Raw genomic sequence first — 17275 nt, forward strand, 5'->3', positions numbered from 1 at the left:
CATCAGGATCGCAGCGGCTAACGTCCAGTAAATTAAACATAAACTGCTTTTGCCGAACTATTGGATTTGAACATGTTTAAAATAAGCGGCATTTGATATATGCATCTCCTATTCATGCTCTCTCTACTTGTTGAAAGAAGGGTTCCTGGGTGGGCATTGAGGTTCCACTGCTATTCATCGCAATGCCGTAAACAATAGTATTGATAATCCGTAGTCCATTTTCCGGCTTATGAGCAAGATAAATCTTCACAGAAGATGCGACTTTGACAGTCTGCACCTAAATAAATTCCTTTACTAACAAGACAAATTCACTAGCATGGGGGGCAGAGTTGGGTCGTTACATCGTTGGATCGTGTTATCTTCTATTTTTTCGTCTTTTTTGCCGATGGATGTTGACATCTTGAGTCTCTTCGCGCTAACTGTGAAACTGGAGAAATTCTTTGCCGTTCCTAATGACCATCTGGCCTGGTTCTATCTTCATATAGAGAAAGTCTCTCAGCCTGGGTTTCAAACAAAGTTGTATCCTTGGTGTCTCCATGAGCCCTTCACACCAGGCGTGTCCCCCAGATGCCACGGCCCGCGCTGACTCCTAGCCATTCACCATAGTCGGTATTCTGGAGGTGAGGGACCCAGCCAAGGTTCCCAACCTCATATTCACATTCCCAACTGGCCACTGGGTTTCGGTGGTTATCTTGCTGCGGAGTCCCATTTAGTGGATGCCCTCCAATCGATGAACTCGAATTCATGAGGTCCCAGACGAGAACTTGGCAGTCGTCGCCGCCGGATGCCAACGTTCCTCGTCGGAGCGGTGACCATTCGACACAGTTGATTGGGCCGGTATGTCCCTTGAGCTCAAGGAGCGCTTGACCTGGCTGTCGAACATCTAGGATGCGAATCGTGCTCGAGTCTTGGGCAAAGGTTGCCAAAAGATGCGTATCATGGGGTGATGTTGCAAGACGCAATAGAGGAGGTGGGCTGCCGACGGTCTGTTGTGAATGTGATGGACTGGAACGACCACTACCATCTTAGGGTTCTGTTAGTAACACAGAACAGTGAAACATTTGATTGAAGCATTTGATTGGAGCAATGGAAAAGTACCTCTTTCCTCTTTGCCAGTCGGTTCATATATAATAGTCGAGTGTTCTAAGCTGCGCAAGTCGAACATCCGGACACTTCCGTCTTGGCCACAGCTCACAAAAACATCCACGCTGTTGGCACAGAATCGCACATCATAGACCTCCTTATCGTGAGCTATCAGCTGTGTTTTGGCAGTCAGTGACGGAATGTCCCAAATGGTACATGTCGTATCGATACTTGAAGTGATGATGAGACTTGGAGAGACGGTATTCCAATCAAGGGATGTGAGAGGTGCTGTATGGTCTGGTGTTTTCGAATTCGACAGCAGCGCCAAGGGCGTCAGCTTTGTGATAGAGGACGCATCTCGACCCCCGCGGGTAATATTATTGCTCGGGTTGGCTTGCGTCTCGGAGGGCAGTGACCAAAGTCGAAGGTGGTCACCAGACGTCGCTAGAAGATCTGTCGACTGTTTCTGAGATGAGGGAGGCTCCCATAGAAGCCTAGTAACCGGATACGAATGTGTTGCTTCAGCGACTTTGGTGAACTCCAAACTATACTTCGACGTGCCTGAGCTGTAAACGTCCTGTGTGGCAGGAACAACTTGACTGTCGAGAATTTGGATCTTGGTCATGTTAGCATTGGTGGTGTCAACCGGGAATGGAAAAGCTGGCTCGGGATTTATAGGTACATACAAAATTATGGCCATCTTCAAGATAACTTCCTACGGCTAGTTTTCCAGCGCCATTCCCCAGAGGGGGCCATTTGCACCAGTCAAATGCATAGACCGCCCAAGGGGCCATATAGTTGCTAGGCCCAGGTTGTGTGCTTGAAATGTCCTGACCCGTGGCTCCAGGAGCCCCGTCTGACATGCTAGAATCGGCGCGGGGTCTTATATCGGCGAGGCCAAGCGGCGTATTGGAGAACTTTCGTTGTGACTCGGGGGTACCATACTTGCCAGCATCTGCAGGTGACATGAGTTGAGATGCCGGGCCGCCAGGCGTCGTTGGAGTATAGGCATGGTAATTGGTCGGACCGTCATAGCCAGCGGAGGGACTAGAGAGAGAATACGTGTGAGAATGCGCCATTGAGAGGGACGGCTTCGGCGGTGTTTGATATTCGTGGGAAGCAGGAGAGTGTTGGTGCCCGTGTTGGTTCTGTTGCGACGGGGGTGGGCCGGTCGAAGGAGGCGGCATCGCGCCGTGTATTGTGGGAAGAGTTGGCGCGGTATTAGAGGTAACAGCTGTTGGACGGGCTGACAGGCCACCCGGCTGTAGGACGTTTGGTACGCCTGAACCAGCAGACTGTTGGTGGTGGTGATGGTGTTGAGGTTGGGTCTGATCGGCGGGGTGGGCGTTTGCGGGCGGGTAGTCAAGCTTGATTTGTGGCGTGTAGTCCTTCTGTGATGCCATCTGACCGTGCGGACTCGAAGTCATACCAGGCATATGCAATTCGTCTGGCTGGCCTCCGTGAGGCCCGTAAGACCCTGAGCCGACCTGCCTTCGGGCTGGAGGCAGCTGCTGGGATTGACTCATCGGCAAGATCTGCTCATTGGCAACTTCTGGAGTGCTTTTGGATAATAAGCCAACCCAGTTTCCAGAACTGCCAGGCGACCCTGCCACCAAGCGATGTTTTTGTTAAGTATGAACTGCTTGTCAGGAGGAAGATGGTTGTGAGGCGCCTATAATGTGATGGACGCGTCTTGATAGGCTCAACCAAATTGATGGGGAAAGGTTGCAAGTTGTGGATTTCGCATCAGGACGGCAAGAAGGTGGCGTCCATGGTGGTTGATCTGCGTGGATGGATTTGGCAAGGCGTTTGCGTGAGGAGGATGAGCTCTGGAACAGGGCTTGTGAGTGAACGCTACGTGTTGAACTCGAGTCAACTGATTTCAATGGGACTGAATTTGTCAAGTTGAAAATACATCTGGCCCGAGCAGGTTAAGTCAACCAAACCAGCAGACCGAACAGAAAAAAGCCCCCATAGCTCGGGCTCGAAAAGCTTCGCGAGTCGAAGAGGGTGAAGATGCCCTGCCATGATCTAAACCCATTCTCCTTAACAGAATTTAGTGTCTAAAAACTACCAATTAAGAAATATATGTGTAAAGTAATGTTCCTTCTCCTGGGCGCCTGGGCATCCTGCACATCACACAGCACTGGGAGATGCTCATCTAAGTAGTTAGCGAGTTTAAATTCAATAGGGATCAATTTGAACGGATGAAATTCATGTACTGCCGTTTGTGGGACCATTGAAATCGGAAGTTCCAGCTTGGAGAAACCCGAGTCTTTTCAGAATTGACCCGTTCATTACACACTCTGGTAAGATCCATGCAGCTTTGCAATTACCTAGGGTCATGCGAAAATTGCATGTGGTCTTTCTCTTCGCTGTAGTTCCAACGAGCCAAAAGTACTTGACTGTTGATCTGGGCGTGCAATTTAGAGATTTGTAATGGCGAATTTGGAATACCGAGAAACAGTTCTCTCTCCAGAAAGGCATAACAGTATTGTATCAACATCAGCCAATAGCTCATACTACGCAGGTAAGTGTTTTACGCTCTGTCGAGTTTATCAAGTTCTGTCTGGTGTCTTTATCAACATAGCTGGCACTGGGAGTTCTTGCAGCCGAGGCAAGTGGCGCAATAAATACCAGAACAGTTGACCAGACCTAACTACCTACTCCGTACCTACGTAGCTGCTAGGGTGTTATGCAGGTGCCCATCACCCACCATATCACCTGTCCCCTCCACTGTCGAGACAAGACCTCGTGAGCAATGCGCGTGCTGGCCAACGCCATTGTTGACTGTCTTACCCCCGCTCCTATTTTCTCTTCTTGATGCTGGATGCTGTACTTATTTGTTGCATTTCGATGTCAGGATAGTTTGCCCTCATCCATGACTATACTTTCTTCCTTTCTTCAGAAAAAGTTGGGCGTTGGAGATGGCAACAACGTCACCGTCTCTCATTGATCGATTGAATCATGCTGCTCGAAGGGCCTCGAACATGTCGTTGACATCACCTGCTTCGCAAACTGCGACCGAATATCAGCTCGAACCGCTAGAATCTCGGCCAAACGAATCATGGCGACAGGAACACGAGAACGGCAGTATCCCCGAGCATGAATCTCCATCTGTCACCTTGCCGTCTAAACGAACGCCCCCACACTCTGCGAACCGAAGAGACGACTCGGCTGGATCATATTCCAAGAGAAAGCCTAGGCTTATGTTTGCCGGTCCGCCACCGCCTATTGCCTCGTCAGTAGTGGTCTCTTCGCGCCAATCTAGCCCGACGCCAGTCACCCTTGAGCGAGGACGAGAGGCCAACGGGCTAATGCGAACATTGGGAAGAAGCATAGCCCAAGCCGTGTTTGACCAGAGGACAAGCCAAGACACCCCATACAGCCTGCAGTCTGATACCACCTGGCGTAGCCTGCGACACCGCCAGAGGGCTTTAGAAAGGGATATTCAACAACTACTGGATTCCCAGGTTGCAGGTTTGGTATCCGGAAGCGAAAACGGAGGTTTGTCGTTGGCCAGTAGAGAGATTGACGTCCACAGCGATACAGGAAGCAGCACGCCAACAGGCACGTTTTACTCCACCGCAACATCAACATCTCAGATGCCGAGGAGCCTGCACATACCTCCAACGTCCACACCAGAAGGAAATATCATACCAGTACGGCAACCTGCGAATAATCGATCCATAGGCCTCAAGTCTGCTCGAAAAGGCTTGCGTAGAGCAATACTATCTTTAGTTGAGCTTCGTGAGGAAGAAATCGACAAAATAAACACAGCAATAGAGGAGCGGAAGAATGCTCTGGCGCAACTCAACACACTCGGAACAAGACGGCTTGGTATACAGGCAAAGATAATGGCGGTGGACTGTGATAAAAATGAGCCATTGGGAAGACAGTTGCGGGAACTGGAGGCAAAGTATAATTCGGTGAATCAAGAGATCGCCACGCTTGATGAAAGGCTTATGAGTCTCCGAAATCAACGACAATGGCTTAAAGAGAAGATGAACGACGCCAAGGGAAAAAGAGAAGCAGGTTTAAGCGGATACCGTGGTGCTTTAAAGGATGTTGATTCAGAACTCGCGTTTCTTGTTCGACGGCCTTCTTTCCTACCCCTTGAATCGGCTGTATTTGGTGCGGATGGCGGCGCTTTAAGCGAGGATGTTGAATCATCGGGTGGTCTTGAATTTTTCCGCCTCATTCCCGAACGTCGCACACCAGAGATGGCCAAGTCTTGGTGGGAGGCTGAACTGGAGATCCTGCAGAGGCGAAGAATACAAGTGGATAAAGATCGCCAGGCGCTAGAGAAGGGAGCAGATGTATGGGACCATGTGGTTGCTTTGGTTTCTGATTTTGAATCAGAGTTGCGACGTCTGTTAAAGGACGGTATCGGTTCATCAGCGCAGACCTCTGTCAAGGGCAAAGAGAACGCAGTTTCGGATGGTGATCTCATACAAGCCCAGTTGGTAAGTATGAATACAGTTCTAGAGGAACTAGAAGAGGCTATGAGACAAGCCGAGGCACGTAGTTGGAATCTCCTTATCTGTGCTATTGGCGCCGAGTTGGAGACGTTCAGGGAGGCTCAAAGTGTACTCGAAAGCCTGTTGCCTTCATCAAATACGGGGAGAGACGATGCAAATCAGGGCATGCCAACTACTAGGCGAGGTTCTCGTGCCACGGATCAACATGGACATTCACAAGGAGACAGTGACAATGACGTCCCGCCAGATCTATTTTTGTCCCACGTTGACGGTACTGACCAATCCAGTATTAAGCAGCTGTATGAAGATAGATCTAGGAGTATGGACGTGAGTGGCGAAAGGCCCCGGAGCCAGGATAGCGAAAATGAAGTCCCGCTCGAGTTTCTAGCTGAGCACGACTGAGACTGAGACGCCATGAGACCCGACAGCGCTCTGTGAATTCTTCTGAATATGTCGTGGCGGGGAGGGGGCACCAGACAGGCGATGCGCTGCCCCCGTGTATCAGTATGAGAGCTCGGTTTGAGCAAGGTCTTATGATAAACCAGTACGGATAGTCCCATAGTGCATACGTGGCGTTGAATGGATATCTGATAAAAATTTAAATAATAAGTAATATCTTCTAGGTACGGCCAACATATAGTGTTACTAGATATCTTACATGAGTACCTGGCCCTCTTTTTTTCTTTCCCCATTAACTTATTAATAATATCTTATTGCTTGAAAAGAAATCAGTTGCCCTCGGTCAGGAATCTGCGTCTAAACAGTCACACTGGTAGAATGACTTGCGGTACATAGCGATGACGTTATATTTGCTTAGGGGGATTGATCACGTAACACAGAAGACGCAAAAAAAAAAAAAAAAAAAAAAAAAAAAAAAATATATATATATATATATATATATATATGTAGCCGAGTATATATTGAACCAGATATTGAGACCTCAGCTTTAAATTTCGATATCTTGCTTCCTTTTGCGCTCTGCTGAGCCCGGGTCCTGAGAAGGGATTGTCGAAAGCCCACATCGACTCATCCACATCAAGTTCAAACCAGCCAACGCGGAAAAACATTAAATGAATGACAAACGCCAGAACCAGGAATTTGACGTGATGATTTGTAAGTCGTTTGCATAAAAGGCCGAGTTATTCTTGACCCAACAGTCCAAGCTGCCTACATGGCCAGCTAAGAGGAAAGTGGCGTACTTGCATGGTACATGCATATATCCCCGATGTATTGACGGAAAACAGCGACCAGGAAATATGCAAGGTTTGGCCGTTGAAACCACTAATTGCTCGCCCAATCTCATCTTCTTCGCTCGAAAAAGCCACTAGACCCTGCAAAGGCGACAGACTGATCCATCACCCACTCGCCTACCCCGAGATACTTGTCTATCCACTTTGAGACCTCTTTGTTTTCGCCCGCTACCTTTTCTGTCTTGAAACTGGGCCTGGGATATCCCGAAGGGGGAACAAATAAGCCACTTGCAGAGGCACGGTTGCAAGAGTCTGGTGATATGGTACTCACGTCAATCCGGTCGACCGCTTCATGCCTGCCAGAAAGGCAGAAACTTCAATCAAGGATTTGTTTAGCATTGTGTGACGAGTTACCTGCCAGCTGGAAATTGTATCAAGAAGTCCACTTACTAAGGACGGCATCGAAGGCGTAGTGCGTTAAGCGTCCAACCTTTGACCACAGCCCAAACGTCAGCAGGTTGAGAAGCTGTAAGATATATATTCTTAGACAAATGGTGCTAAGAAAAGAAAAGATGCTACGGAGCTTTTTTCGCGATGGCGACAGTACCATCAAGCTTTGTATTACAAAGGGCGACTATACACATACCACCATGATCGTTATCGGTTGGAAACTGGATGTGAAAATGCGACGCTGTAGTCGAGGGCGTGGGGTGAAGTAGATAGCAGAAACAAGTATCGCCCTATCCTGTTCGTTGTGAGTCAAATGCGTCTCTTGTGTGTACTCTCTAGGAGACAGCGATGGAACCGAGATGAGTGGTTAGAGATGGTAAATGTTGACTCGAAGGTGTTTCCTGGTGTGAGGAGCTGTTGTTGTACTCGACCCACCACCGAATTCTGAGAGCTTGTCAGCTGCGCTGCTTGAAGGCCATTAGCTGGATGATGGGCTCACGTGAGATTAATAGTTGCTGAGTCAGCCCACAGGATCTCTTGAATGTGTGCAGGTGCCATTTTTGTAACGACCAAGGATGCTAACTGCCATAGCGCGCAGGCTATCATCTATTACAAGACAGCTAAACAGAATTTTTTTACTCAATACATGAGACTTCTAATAGTTGGTGATAATTTAGGACCTGTCTTGTAATAGTTATGCTGTTACCAGAACCAGGGGCCGCTTCCAGGTGAAGTTGCACCCTTTGGGAAGATAAATCGTGCGGTCATAACGGGCAGATCATTTGATGTACTCCTGTGGCTCACAATTTGGGTGGTTATGTTTTGTTGAGACACGAACAGCCATGACACCACATCCTCCGAATGGCGATGGACCCAAGCTCTGCCCCAGCCGGGGATGGCGGACAAGACTGTTTCGTACTAGCTATTTCTTCGCTGATTCATGCGTTGCTCCCTTACCCCAACATAAATATCGAGTCCCTGAGGGGAACAAAAACACATCGAGAGGCGAGGCTAAGGACTATTGGCTGTGGTGGAAATTGCCTCCCCCGATCTGAGGGCCTTGTGATGAGCCCAGCGTTGTTTCGATTACACGCCACTTGATCATTACTAGTATTGGGAAGTTCTTGCTAAACGTTTGTCGAAGATTAGAGTATGCGCGTTTGATACTTCCTCGGGTTGCTCATTGCTGCCTCCACATGGTCACGATGGGTGGTGGAAGCAATCTACCGAAAAATAACTGCAAAGTGAGACGTCGTAGGCTGGTGGGTATGACTTTTTATCTGGTTGCGACAGTTCGTGTCAGCGTGGCCAACGGCCTCCGAGACGTGCTGAGAGGTTGCGACCTTTGTGATGGATGCTTAAGCTACTTATCCTGGCAGAATTGGGTCAATTGATTATCCTCATCTTTTACTTCATAGTTTTTCTCAGCCCCATCTGTAGATAACAATTGGCGCCGTCTTATCCTTCACCGCACGACAAATGGGGATTTTTGCGCACACCTCGCAGGAGTGGGAAAAAAAAAAAGAGGCGGGGCGATCAGGTCAAGGTACGGAGTAGTTTGGTAGTAGGAGTAACCACTACCTGGGCAGTTTTGGCCGAGCCCGTCAAACGTCAACCGTCTCGTTCAACCAGTCGTTACTACGTGTGCGTACCACCAGGTCAAAGCTGCATTCATCGCTTCCCCTCCCCCACCAGACTTGGATCTCTTCACATTTCCTGCCCACTTGCTCTTTTGCCTTCCCACCAGTCACCCATATCTTGAGCAGTCAACCGATTTCAAACTTCTGCTTGCGTACTCAAAACTTTATTGCCGTTGAGGAATCAGGATTTTTAGCTGTACGTTCGTTCTCTAATTGCTCTTAACCCCACCCTTGCCATCCGGATCCGGTAGCTGTCAAGCTTTGGGCGTCAATCCCTTGTTGCTTGCCTTGGGTGTAGTTACGAGAAACTGCTTTAATGGAACGCAGCGAACTTGTTGTCACTGAAGGGCCATCTCTAACAAGTCGTGTTTTGAATAGTCATCAGTTGCCGTCTGCAATGGCTCCAGCTCGCAGCCGTTCATTTAGCATCATGGCTGCTGCTCAACAGGACCACCTTGACACGGGTGGTAGAGTCGCCTGGCTAGCTTCACTCGACACTGCTTACAGCCCCGAGCACAACTACCGTCGTTCCTCCATCATTTGCACTATTGGTCCCAAGACCAACTCCGTCGAGGCTATCAACAAGCTCCGCGATTCTGGCCTCAATGTCGTGCGCATGAACTTTTCCCATGGTTCATACGATTACCATCAGTCTGTCATTGATAATACGAGAGCTGCTGTCGCCTGTCATGCTGGCCGACCGGTTGCCATTGCCCTTGACACCAAGGGCCCAGAGATCCGTACTGGCAACACCAAGAATGACGAAGATATCCCAATCTCTGTCGGTACGGTGATGAACTTCACTACCGATGAGAAATATGCCGCCAGCTGCGACACCGAGAACATGTGAGTCCTCAAAGTCCCACTTCACATTGCATGATTTTGCCTGTCACCAAGGTCCACCACTGCGCTTCAAGGCGCTGGACATGACATGAGCTTCAAGTTAAAGACCTCTTCCTGCGATCCGTTCTTGAGCATGACTAATAATGTTGCTTTAATGTATAAACTCTGCAGGTATGTTGACTATAAGAACATTACCAAGGTTATTGAGCCTGGTCGCGTTATTTATGTAGACGATGGTGTTCTGGCTTTCGACGTTTTAAGCATAAAGGACGAAAAGACCGTTGAGGTCCGTGCCAGAAACAATGGCTTCATTTCTTCTAGGAAGGGTGTAAATCTTCCCAATACCGATGTCGATCTTCCTGCTCTGTCTGAAAAGGACAAGGCCGATTTAAAATTTGGCGTCAAGAACAAGGTGGACATGGTCTTTGCCTCCTTCATCCGCCGAGCTCAAGACATCAAAGACATTCGCGAAGTACTTGGTGAGGAGGGCAAGCAAATTCAAATCATTGCCAAGATCGAGAACCGCCAGGGCTTGAACAACTTCAGAGAGATTCTGGAAGAGACAGATGGTGTCATGGTTGCAAGAGGCGATCTTGGGATTGAGATCCCGGCTGCAGAGGTATTTGCGGCACAGAAGAAGCTGATTGCTATGTGCAACATTGCTGGAAAGCCCGTTATTTGCGCGACGCAGATGCTGGAATCCATGATCAAGAACCCCCGGCCCACTCGTGCCGAAATCAGCGATGTTGGCAATGCTATCACTGACGGAGCAGACTGCGTCATGCTGTCTGGCGAAACGGCAAAGGGAAACTATCCATGCGAGGCCGTTCGTGAAATGCATGAGGCGTGCTTGAAAGCCGAAAATTCCATCCCGTACGTTTCGCATTTCGAGGAAATGTGCACTCTCGTGCAACGCCCAGTCAAGACTGTTGAGTCTTGCGCTATGGCAGCTGTACGTGCTTCCCTTGATTTAGCTGCCGGTGGTATCATTGTGCTGTCTACTTCGGGAGAATCTGCAAGACTGCTCTCCAAGTACAGGCCAGTCTGCCCCATTTTTATGGTGACACGGAATGCCACAACTTCGCGCTTCAGTCACCTATATCGTGGAGTCTATCCATTCCTGTTCCCCGAGGCCAAGCCTGACTTTGATAAGGTCAATTGGCAGGAGGATGTTGACAAGCGTATCAAGTGGGCTGTCAATCATGCACTGGAGCTCAATGTCTTGACCCCAGGTGACACCGTGGTTGTCGTACAGGGTTGGAAGGGAGGCATGGGTAACACCAACACGCTGCGAATCGTCCGTGCCGACCCCGAGCACCTGGGAATTGGCCAGGCTTAAGAAAGAAAAGCGAAAAACAAAACTTCATGGTGAAGTATCAAGTGAAGGGGAACGGGAACGAGAACAAAATTGATAACGTGTTGGAGTTGGACGAGCCGAGGATTTTGATAGACTTTACAGTGCAATGATCCAGACTAGTGAGCCCAAAACGTCTTGAGTTTAATTTTTTTTCTTTTCTTTTTTTTTCACTTGGTACTATAGTCGTCTTCCCGTCTTCTTGATTACTTGATCATTTGCGGATGGGGAACGTTTTTCTGTGCGTCGATAGTTTATCTACCGGGAGCTCTAGTACTCTGCGCTCCTAAAGATTCTCGATCTTGAAGGTCTTTCGCAACTATTTCTCATACTTCATGAAGAACCAAGGAGCAGGGATCACGGCCATGGCTATGGATCCAAGCAAACTATTTCACCAGCTGAGCCCTAGCTCCTCGTACACATGTACGGAGTATGTACCTATGCCAGCGAGGGACAACACCGCTCCCGCATCTTTTGTTACTCGATAACCTACGTGGTGGAGCAGCGGAGCTCTGGTAGGCTTTGCAACCTTGACCTGAGCTGTTTGTCGTCGCCCCACCCAACCTCAGCTCGTGGCGGGGTGTGGCGTCACCTGGCGTCTGGAAGCTCCAGTCCCCGTTTTGTACGTGCAGAGACGGGGGACATTGGACTTGACCTTTGCATTTTATTGAACCAGGCCAAGGAAAGCTCTCGATTGCCTCGCAAGCTTTGACCCAGCTGATCCGACTTACTTTGGGATAGCACCACCAGTCAGCACCCTCCCTGCCACATCTATTACTTGTAGCCACATTTTTGAACGTCGAACTGCTCCAAGATTTTTATCTACGACAAGGAAATGCGCCTCCCCACCGAGTTGGCATGTCGCTAATACCCTACCACCCAAGGGAGGGCCGTGAGATTGTGCTGTGAGTCCGCCCGCAATTTATCCAAGCAGAGGTGAAACCGCATTGGCTTGGGTGTGCTAAAAACAACCTGCGGATATCAACCCATGGCTAACGCTGTCTCTGCACAGGCGTCATCGCAATGCTGTTGTTGTTCGGGATCCCGAGTCCCAGCGACTTGAGATCCGCGGCTCTGAATGTCCCACGTGCCATCAGCCGTTGGGTCGAGCATCGTCACCGGAAAGATCGTTCGAGCGACCATATGAAATGAATCATGAATATGTGGACCCAGAATACTTTCGCATGCTCAGAGCAGGCAATCATCTCGCGCGGGGAAACGGTCCTCCTAGTCCTGTCCGTCGACTTGTTGAACCCGCTCTGGCAACTAGATCTGCTACCCGTTCTACCTCTCCACAAGAACCTACACCAGGGCAGGATGAGTCTCAATCTCTGTCCAGTAGCCCAGGAGTGCCCAAAGCTGAAGGTAGCAGAATCCGGAAAGAAGCCTTCAGTCCGAACTACTTCAGGAGCTTTTTCGTCGAAGAACGCGTACTTGGCAAAGGAGGCAAGGGTGTTGTGCTATTGGTACGACACGAAATTGATGGATGCCCTCTTGGGCACTTTGCATGCAAGCGAGTTCCGGTTGGGGATGACCACTCGTGGCTTGAAAAGGTCTTGGTCGAAGTTGAACTCCTAGCTAAACTCTCCCACCCCAACCTCGTCTCCTATCGCCATGTATGGCTAGAGGATGTCCAACTGACTAGATTTGGACCCAGTGTTGCTTGCGCCTTTATTCTTCAGCAGTACTGTAATGGCGGTGACCTCCATCAGCATGTTGTCGGCAGTGCGCCTAGAGAGCTTACAAAGGAGGAGCTGAAGGCACAGATGAGACGACGGTCAAAAAGCCAGGCGGAAGCTCCGTCAGGTTCAACAAGGCCGCAATTGTCATTTGAAGAAATATACTCCCTGTTCAAAGACATTACGTCTGGAGTGGCCTATCTTCATAGCGCGAACTACATCCACCGGGATTTGAAGCCGAGTAACTGTCTTCTACATCGCGAGGGAGGGAAACTGACATGCCTCATCAGCGACTTTGGCGAGGTTCAACCAGAGAATGCCGTGCGTAAGTCCACCGGGTCAACTGGCACCATCTCGTACTGCGCCCCCGAAGTTCTGAGAATGGACGTCGCAGGGCAGTATGGAAACTTCACAACCAAGTCGGATGTTTTCTCACTCGGCATGATACTTTACTTCATGTGCTTTGGAAGACTACCCTACCAAGGGGCCAATGCTATACAGGAGGAGCTAGAAGATATTGACCAACTTCGAGCTGAGATAACGGACTGGCAAGGTTTCCAAGATGAGCGGCAAGAACGTCCAGACTTGCCGTCCAAGTTGTATAAGCTTCTTAAGAAGCTGCTGGCTCTTGATCCGACAGAACGCCCTAGCGCAAATGAAGTTTTGTTAGCAATGAGGAGCGAGACAAATTTCGATAACATTACCAAAGGCGACTGGGTGGCCAGTCGGGTACAGAATCTGGACTCCCCAGTGCCTCCCGGAACCCCTGTCCCAGGTAAGTTTGCCCATCACAGTAGCACCATGGGTACAGTTTCAGAGGAATATAACATTCGCTCGCTCACTTAGATCCTGAAAAGGAGAAGCCTCGTGGACGTACAGGAAGTCGAAAAGGAAATGTCGACCCAAACCCACCACATCCAAACTCCTTTGAAGCCATGGGAAGCCCTGCCCAGACATCACCGCCTAACGTCTTCGTAAATCATGATCCCCACAACCAGCACCACTTGGAGTTAAATCAAGACCAAGGCCGAAGGGGCTCCGGTATCGTGAATGGACCACAATCGTCAGATGTCGACTCGTCGGAACTAACTGCTCCACGTCTGCTAATGGCACCGCCTCGGACATGGGCAGCGGAGTTCATATACCAAATTTCGATCTTGAGTCACCGTATGTCTTCTGGGCTCGGGTTTACTACCGACTCGCTTAACTCTATCTTTCGCCTTGCGATTTTTTCCTTGAAGGTCGCCACTCTCACTCGGCCATGCTGGCCATATGTTGTAAGCTTTGAAGTGGGCACGCCCCTCATTCTTATAGCCGCTATTGAGCTGGGCTGGCCAACTTCTGCCGCCAATAATGAAGTTAATTGGGATGAAAGAAGTATTCAGCGTCGATTAAGTATTACTACAAGCGTAGCACTGTTGGGGGCTCATTTCATTACTCTTTGGGTTGCTCGTCGATGGAACATCCTTTGTACACCGCCATTGCAAGAGGAGTGGGCGGAGTGATAGGGAGAGTTCTAGAGCTATTGGTTTTAAAACATTGCTTCCTTATTTTCACTAGGCTGTTCGGGACTTATTTATTGCTTGTACACGTGTGTCGATGGCGTTTACCTGAAACACTAGTCTTTAGTATCACGGTTGTACTTTTGAAAGCAGGCCTTTTGAAAGCAGGCAAGAACACGGTTATGAGAGGCGAGCGCAACCAGTTTTCCTCGCGCCTATCAGCATGCAGTCCTATCGGCTTCGTCGGGTCTATTGTTTATTTTGTTTTGGAAAAGTGGTTTATTTCCAATGCTAGGGAGATTGGGTTTTCCTGGATATCACAACCTAGCAGAACAAATATGTTGATCTGGGCACACTTTTCTCATTTTAGTGTGGCCCTCAGCCCAAAACCTTTCCGCCTTTCCATCTCAACGGTAGCTAAACCAAGATTGTAACCCCCGGCAGTGACCTTCTTGCCTTCCGTAATACTTCCAAACCCGAAGTCTGGTTCTTCACCCAGACTGCCAAAAATGTCGCCTATGTAATTACTCGGCTCTATTCCTCGCTGGTATGTGCAATTCCAATCGGAAACGATACCCCGAACAATGCCGATGCCAACATTATACAAGTTTTCTACGGCAATCATGAACCCATTCTGATCGGTCCGCCTCAAGTGTTCCCAATCTGAAAGACCAGGTGGCGGTCGATCAAAGTTTGACCCTGCATGAATTGTTCATTAGCTATATGAGTGGTACTTTCTTACACAGCCCCGAGGTGTGTAGGAAATGACTCACCAGCTCTGACAAGTATGATTCGCGCAAAATCAACGAGACCTTCAATTGCCGCCCTGACCATTACTTCAAGTGTGGCATTCTCTTCTTGGGCACTCATGCAATATATTCCAGAGCCATTCGTCCATAGAGTCGTTGTATTCTCAAAAGCGACCGCAAGCTTAGTTCCTGAATAATAGACGTCACTGGTAGCGATGTCACATTTGACAACACTGGGCGCCTTTGTGGCCATGGTATCACGGTATCCGCCACCAGAGTACTTTGACCGATATTCCTGAGGTCCCTTTTGGTCCTTGAGACTGGAATTAGATGCCAATAAAAATGCCGCCTGCCGAAGATTTTCATTGACTTCAAAGACCTCGGTCCCATACACCACGGAAGGGTACTGAAGGGGATAGTCACGCCCATAGGAGATGTACCCAGTTGGCCAATCTTGCGGCAACGACCGGGGGTCAATCTCATATTGAAGGGCAACTTGGACTGCGTAGCGAGCAATTGCCACGCTGCCAACAGTGGCATAATGCGGATTGACACCGGCAATGCCTGCAAAGAGAAAATACGACTTCCGAAAGTCAAACTGGGTTGACAAGACCAATGCCATCATCGATGCTGCTGCGTTGATTTCTCCCTCGCCAAGTGTAAGCTGGCAGATATTTCTAGTCTCCGTGCAGAAGACACGGGGATATAGCATTGACAAGCCGGAAACAGCAGTTGACCATGCTGCGAGGTTCCCTAATTCGGACTCGTTGAATCTGGTATGCCAGACTTGTGCCTCGGGACGCCACTGTTGTAGGGACACGGAATCAGTTATCGAGTTGAGAGTCAAGACTTTTATCTTGATGAACAAACCATCGACACAACCACTACTTTTGGTGCCACCCTATTGTCGGCGCCAGCTGCTGAGACCGAGGGTTGGCATTGAGCCAACACTACTAGCTTTATTAAAAGAATAAGTTGGACTATCGTCATATTGCGAATTATCTAACAACAGCACAGTCGAATTGCTAATACGCGTTTGATAGGGCATGAGTCCTGGGTAGGTATGGGTTAAGTAGTTGGGTCACCACAGCGGCCGTTGCTTGCTTATAATATCCGCGCAGGCTAAAGATTTGTATAGAGATACTAAGTCTTTCAGAGCTCCAATCAGTACTTAATCTACGGTTCTACAAAACGAGCGTGGGGAGTGATTTCCAGGCGAGGAATGAAGCGAGGCCACAAGCTATCCAGGCGAGAACGTGCCGAGTATGTCGAACGAAGGCTACGCTAGCCTTGGAGCCAGCAAACTACCAGTTGGCATCTCAAGGCAGCCAAGTAGCGGGCCAAAATGGCCCGGGCTGTCCTGTACTACGCGAAGAGTTTCAAAGTCGCCGCAAAAAGGAGACGTTGATTTGCAAACAAGACACACGGCTTCGGCCAAGAAGATTGGGCAGGCAAAGAAATGAATATTCCCACCAGAAAACCTACTCTACCCGGCAAGACAGCACCGAGTGTCTCATAGGAGGACCAGTGGCGAGTGTGCTGCCGAGCTGTGTGTTCCAAAATACCCAGTAGATGCCGTCTCGCTTGTTTTGTCAGGTTGAGGAAATAGTGCCCCAACTATCTAGGTACCTAGTAGTTACTGAACAAGCCAAGCCAGCTCTTGGAGCACCGGTGTCTAATGTCTCGTCTTATGGTTACACTTTAATCCCACCAGACCGCACCCAAATATCTCGACTTGCTCCGCTCCAGCGAAATTGGGCGAAATTGATGGCATTCGGACATTTGGTCAAAGGATGGGGTGTTCTGTGCCAGCGAAGGCCAAGGCAGTTGAGTACTACTAAGGTAACGACTTGGGCAGACGCGTGACAGCAGGACATCAACCAGACTGGCTGCGGACTCGAAGCTTCGGTACGCTACATGAGGTTGAGGGAAACGGACGAGGATACCTGCTAGGGCAAGGAAATGGCATGAGGGTGGTTGGCACTCCGTACTAATATATACATACATACATACTCCGTAGATGCTGGCATCTTGCGGTTTGTTTGGAGACTGGTGCAAACTAGCGGATGCAACTGACGTTGAATGTTCCAGATGGCTCTTGGCAGCACAGTGAGCAACGCCTTCGACGCGAAGCATGGGTCACATATCCCTAGTAGTTGTGCGTTGCGTCAATGCTTTGAAACAGAACAGTAACTACTTACTGCCTGGGCTGGCCATGTTAAACTGCTTATGGGTACTATACAATACATAGATTTAAGACTTTAGAGTTGGTTGTTGAGTTATCTGGGTCATTACGCCTCACGG

At 49.2% G+C, this 17275-nt stretch overlaps 6 protein-coding genes across 10 annotated transcripts; 3 read left to right on the top strand and 3 right to left on the bottom strand.

The window, feature by feature from the left end:
- Positions 1 to 23: 23 nt before the first annotated feature.
- On the bottom strand, positions 24 to 3050 carry J3458_012867 (uncharacterized protein). Its single transcript, XM_007810537.2, has 3 exons — positions 1770 to 3050; positions 1099 to 1699; positions 24 to 1024 (listed from the first exon to the last, which is right to left on the bottom strand). The coding sequence occupies exons 1-3, from the start codon at positions 2607 to 2609 to the stop codon at positions 546 to 548; spliced, it is 1920 nt and encodes a 639-aa protein (XP_007808728.1). The 5' UTR covers positions 2610 to 3050; the 3' UTR covers positions 24 to 545.
- A 766-nt stretch (positions 3051 to 3816) lies between these two features.
- On the top strand, positions 3817 to 6354 carry J3458_012868 (uncharacterized protein). Its single transcript, XM_007810536.2, has one exon. It carries the CDS (start codon positions 4011 to 4013, stop codon positions 5964 to 5966), a length of 1956 nt encoding a protein of 651 aa, XP_007808727.1. The 5' UTR covers positions 3817 to 4010; the 3' UTR covers positions 5967 to 6354.
- Positions 6355 to 6359: 5 nt separating this feature from the next.
- Positions 6360 to 8620, bottom strand: J3458_012869 (uncharacterized protein). Its single transcript, XM_066120167.1, has 3 exons — positions 7704 to 8620; positions 7086 to 7648; positions 6360 to 7002 (listed from the first exon to the last, which is right to left on the bottom strand). The coding sequence occupies exons 2-3, from the start codon at positions 7214 to 7216 to the stop codon at positions 6864 to 6866; spliced, it is 270 nt and encodes an 89-aa protein (XP_065974802.1). The 5' UTR covers positions 7217 to 7648; positions 7704 to 8620; the 3' UTR covers positions 6360 to 6863.
- A 123-nt stretch (positions 8621 to 8743) lies between these two features.
- On the top strand, positions 8744 to 11488 carry PYK1_1 (Pyruvate kinase). 2 transcript variants are annotated; one of them, XM_007810534.2, is made up of 3 exons: positions 8744 to 9040; positions 9223 to 9690; positions 9859 to 11488. In XM_007810534.2, exons 2-3 carry the CDS (start codon positions 9242 to 9244, stop codon positions 11024 to 11026), a joined length of 1617 nt encoding a protein of 538 aa, XP_007808725.2. In that variant the 5' UTR covers positions 8744 to 9040; positions 9223 to 9241; the 3' UTR covers positions 11027 to 11488. The 2 variants fall into 2 exon arrangements, with proteins under 2 accessions (XP_007808725.2, XP_065974803.1); XM_066120168.1 differs by having other exon boundaries at positions 8934 to 9690; positions 9859 to 11361.
- Positions 11489 to 11722: 234 nt separating this feature from the next.
- Positions 11723 to 14737, top strand: IKS1_1 (putative serine/threonine-protein kinase iks1). 4 transcript variants are annotated; one of them, XM_066120169.1, is made up of 3 exons: positions 11723 to 11946; positions 12054 to 13495; positions 13567 to 14737. In XM_066120169.1, the coding sequence occupies exons 1-3, from the start codon at positions 11900 to 11902 to the stop codon at positions 14223 to 14225; spliced, it is 2148 nt and encodes a 715-aa protein (XP_065974804.1). In that variant the 5' UTR covers positions 11723 to 11899; the 3' UTR covers positions 14226 to 14737. The 4 variants fall into 4 exon arrangements, with proteins under 4 accessions (XP_065974804.1, XP_065974806.1, XP_065974805.1 ...); XM_066120171.1 differs by having other exon boundaries at positions 11723 to 13495; XM_066120170.1 differs by having other exon boundaries at positions 12054 to 14737.
- J3458_012872 (uncharacterized protein) lies at positions 14584 to 15683 on the bottom strand (the record flags this gene model as incomplete). Its single annotated transcript, XM_007810532.2, has 2 exons — positions 14584 to 14921; positions 14996 to 15683. 2 exons carry the CDS (start codon positions 15681 to 15683, stop codon positions 14584 to 14586), a joined length of 1026 nt encoding a protein of 341 aa, XP_007808723.2.
- Positions 15684 to 17275: the final 1592 nt, after the last annotated feature.

The sequence above is a fragment of the Metarhizium acridum genome, assembly GCF_019434415.1.
Source record: "Metarhizium acridum strain ARSEF 324 chromosome Unknown scaffold_272, whole genome shotgun sequence".
In the NCBI taxonomy this organism is placed as follows: domain Eukaryota; kingdom Fungi; phylum Ascomycota; class Sordariomycetes; order Hypocreales; family Clavicipitaceae; genus Metarhizium; species Metarhizium acridum.

What these genes read in the sequence shown, in the direction of transcription:
- J3458_012868 (XM_007810536.2), top strand. Translation starts at nt 4,011, where the DNA reads ATGGCAACAACGTCACCGTCTCTCATTGATCGATTGAATCATGCTGCT.
- IKS1_1 (XM_066120169.1), top strand. Translation starts at nt 11,900, where the DNA reads ATGTCGCTAATACCCTACCACCCAAGGGAGGGCCGTGAGATTGTGCT. An exon ending in GAGGGCCGTGAGATTGTGCT is followed by an intron (nt 11,947 to 12,053) that starts GTGAGTCCGCCC and finishes GTCTCTGCACAG; the next exon opens with GCGTCATCGCAATGCTGTTG. An exon ending in TCCCGGAACCCCTGTCCCAG is followed by an intron (nt 13,496 to 13,566) that starts GTAAGTTTGCCC and finishes TCGCTCACTTAG; the next exon opens with ATCCTGAAAAGGAGAAGCCT.
- J3458_012869 (XM_066120167.1), bottom strand. Translation starts at nt 7,216, where the DNA reads ATGCCGTCCTTAGTAAGTGGACTTCTTGATACAATTTCCAGCTGGCAG. An exon ending in AAGCGGTCGACCGGATTGAC is followed by an intron (nt 7,003 to 7,085) that starts GTGAGTACCATA and finishes TCCCAGGCCCAG; the next exon opens with TTTCAAGACAGAAAAGGTAG.
- PYK1_1 (XM_066120168.1), top strand. Translation starts at nt 9,161, where the DNA reads ATGGAACGCAGCGAACTTGTTGTCACTGAAGGGCCATCTCTAACAAGT. An exon ending in AGCTGCGACACCGAGAACAT is followed by an intron (nt 9,691 to 9,858) that starts GTGAGTCCTCAA and finishes TAAACTCTGCAG; the next exon opens with GTATGTTGACTATAAGAACA.
- J3458_012867 (XM_007810537.2), bottom strand. Translation starts at nt 2,609, where the DNA reads ATGAGTCAATCCCAGCAGCTGCCTCCAGCCCGAAGGCAGGTCGGCTCA. An exon ending in TTGAAGATGGCCATAATTTT is followed by an intron (nt 1,700 to 1,769) that starts GTATGTACCTAT and finishes AACATGACCAAG; the next exon opens with ATCCAAATTCTCGACAGTCA. An exon ending in GACTGGCAAAGAGGAAAGAG is followed by an intron (nt 1,025 to 1,098) that starts GTACTTTTCCAT and finishes CAGAACCCTAAG; the next exon opens with ATGGTAGTGGTCGTTCCAGT.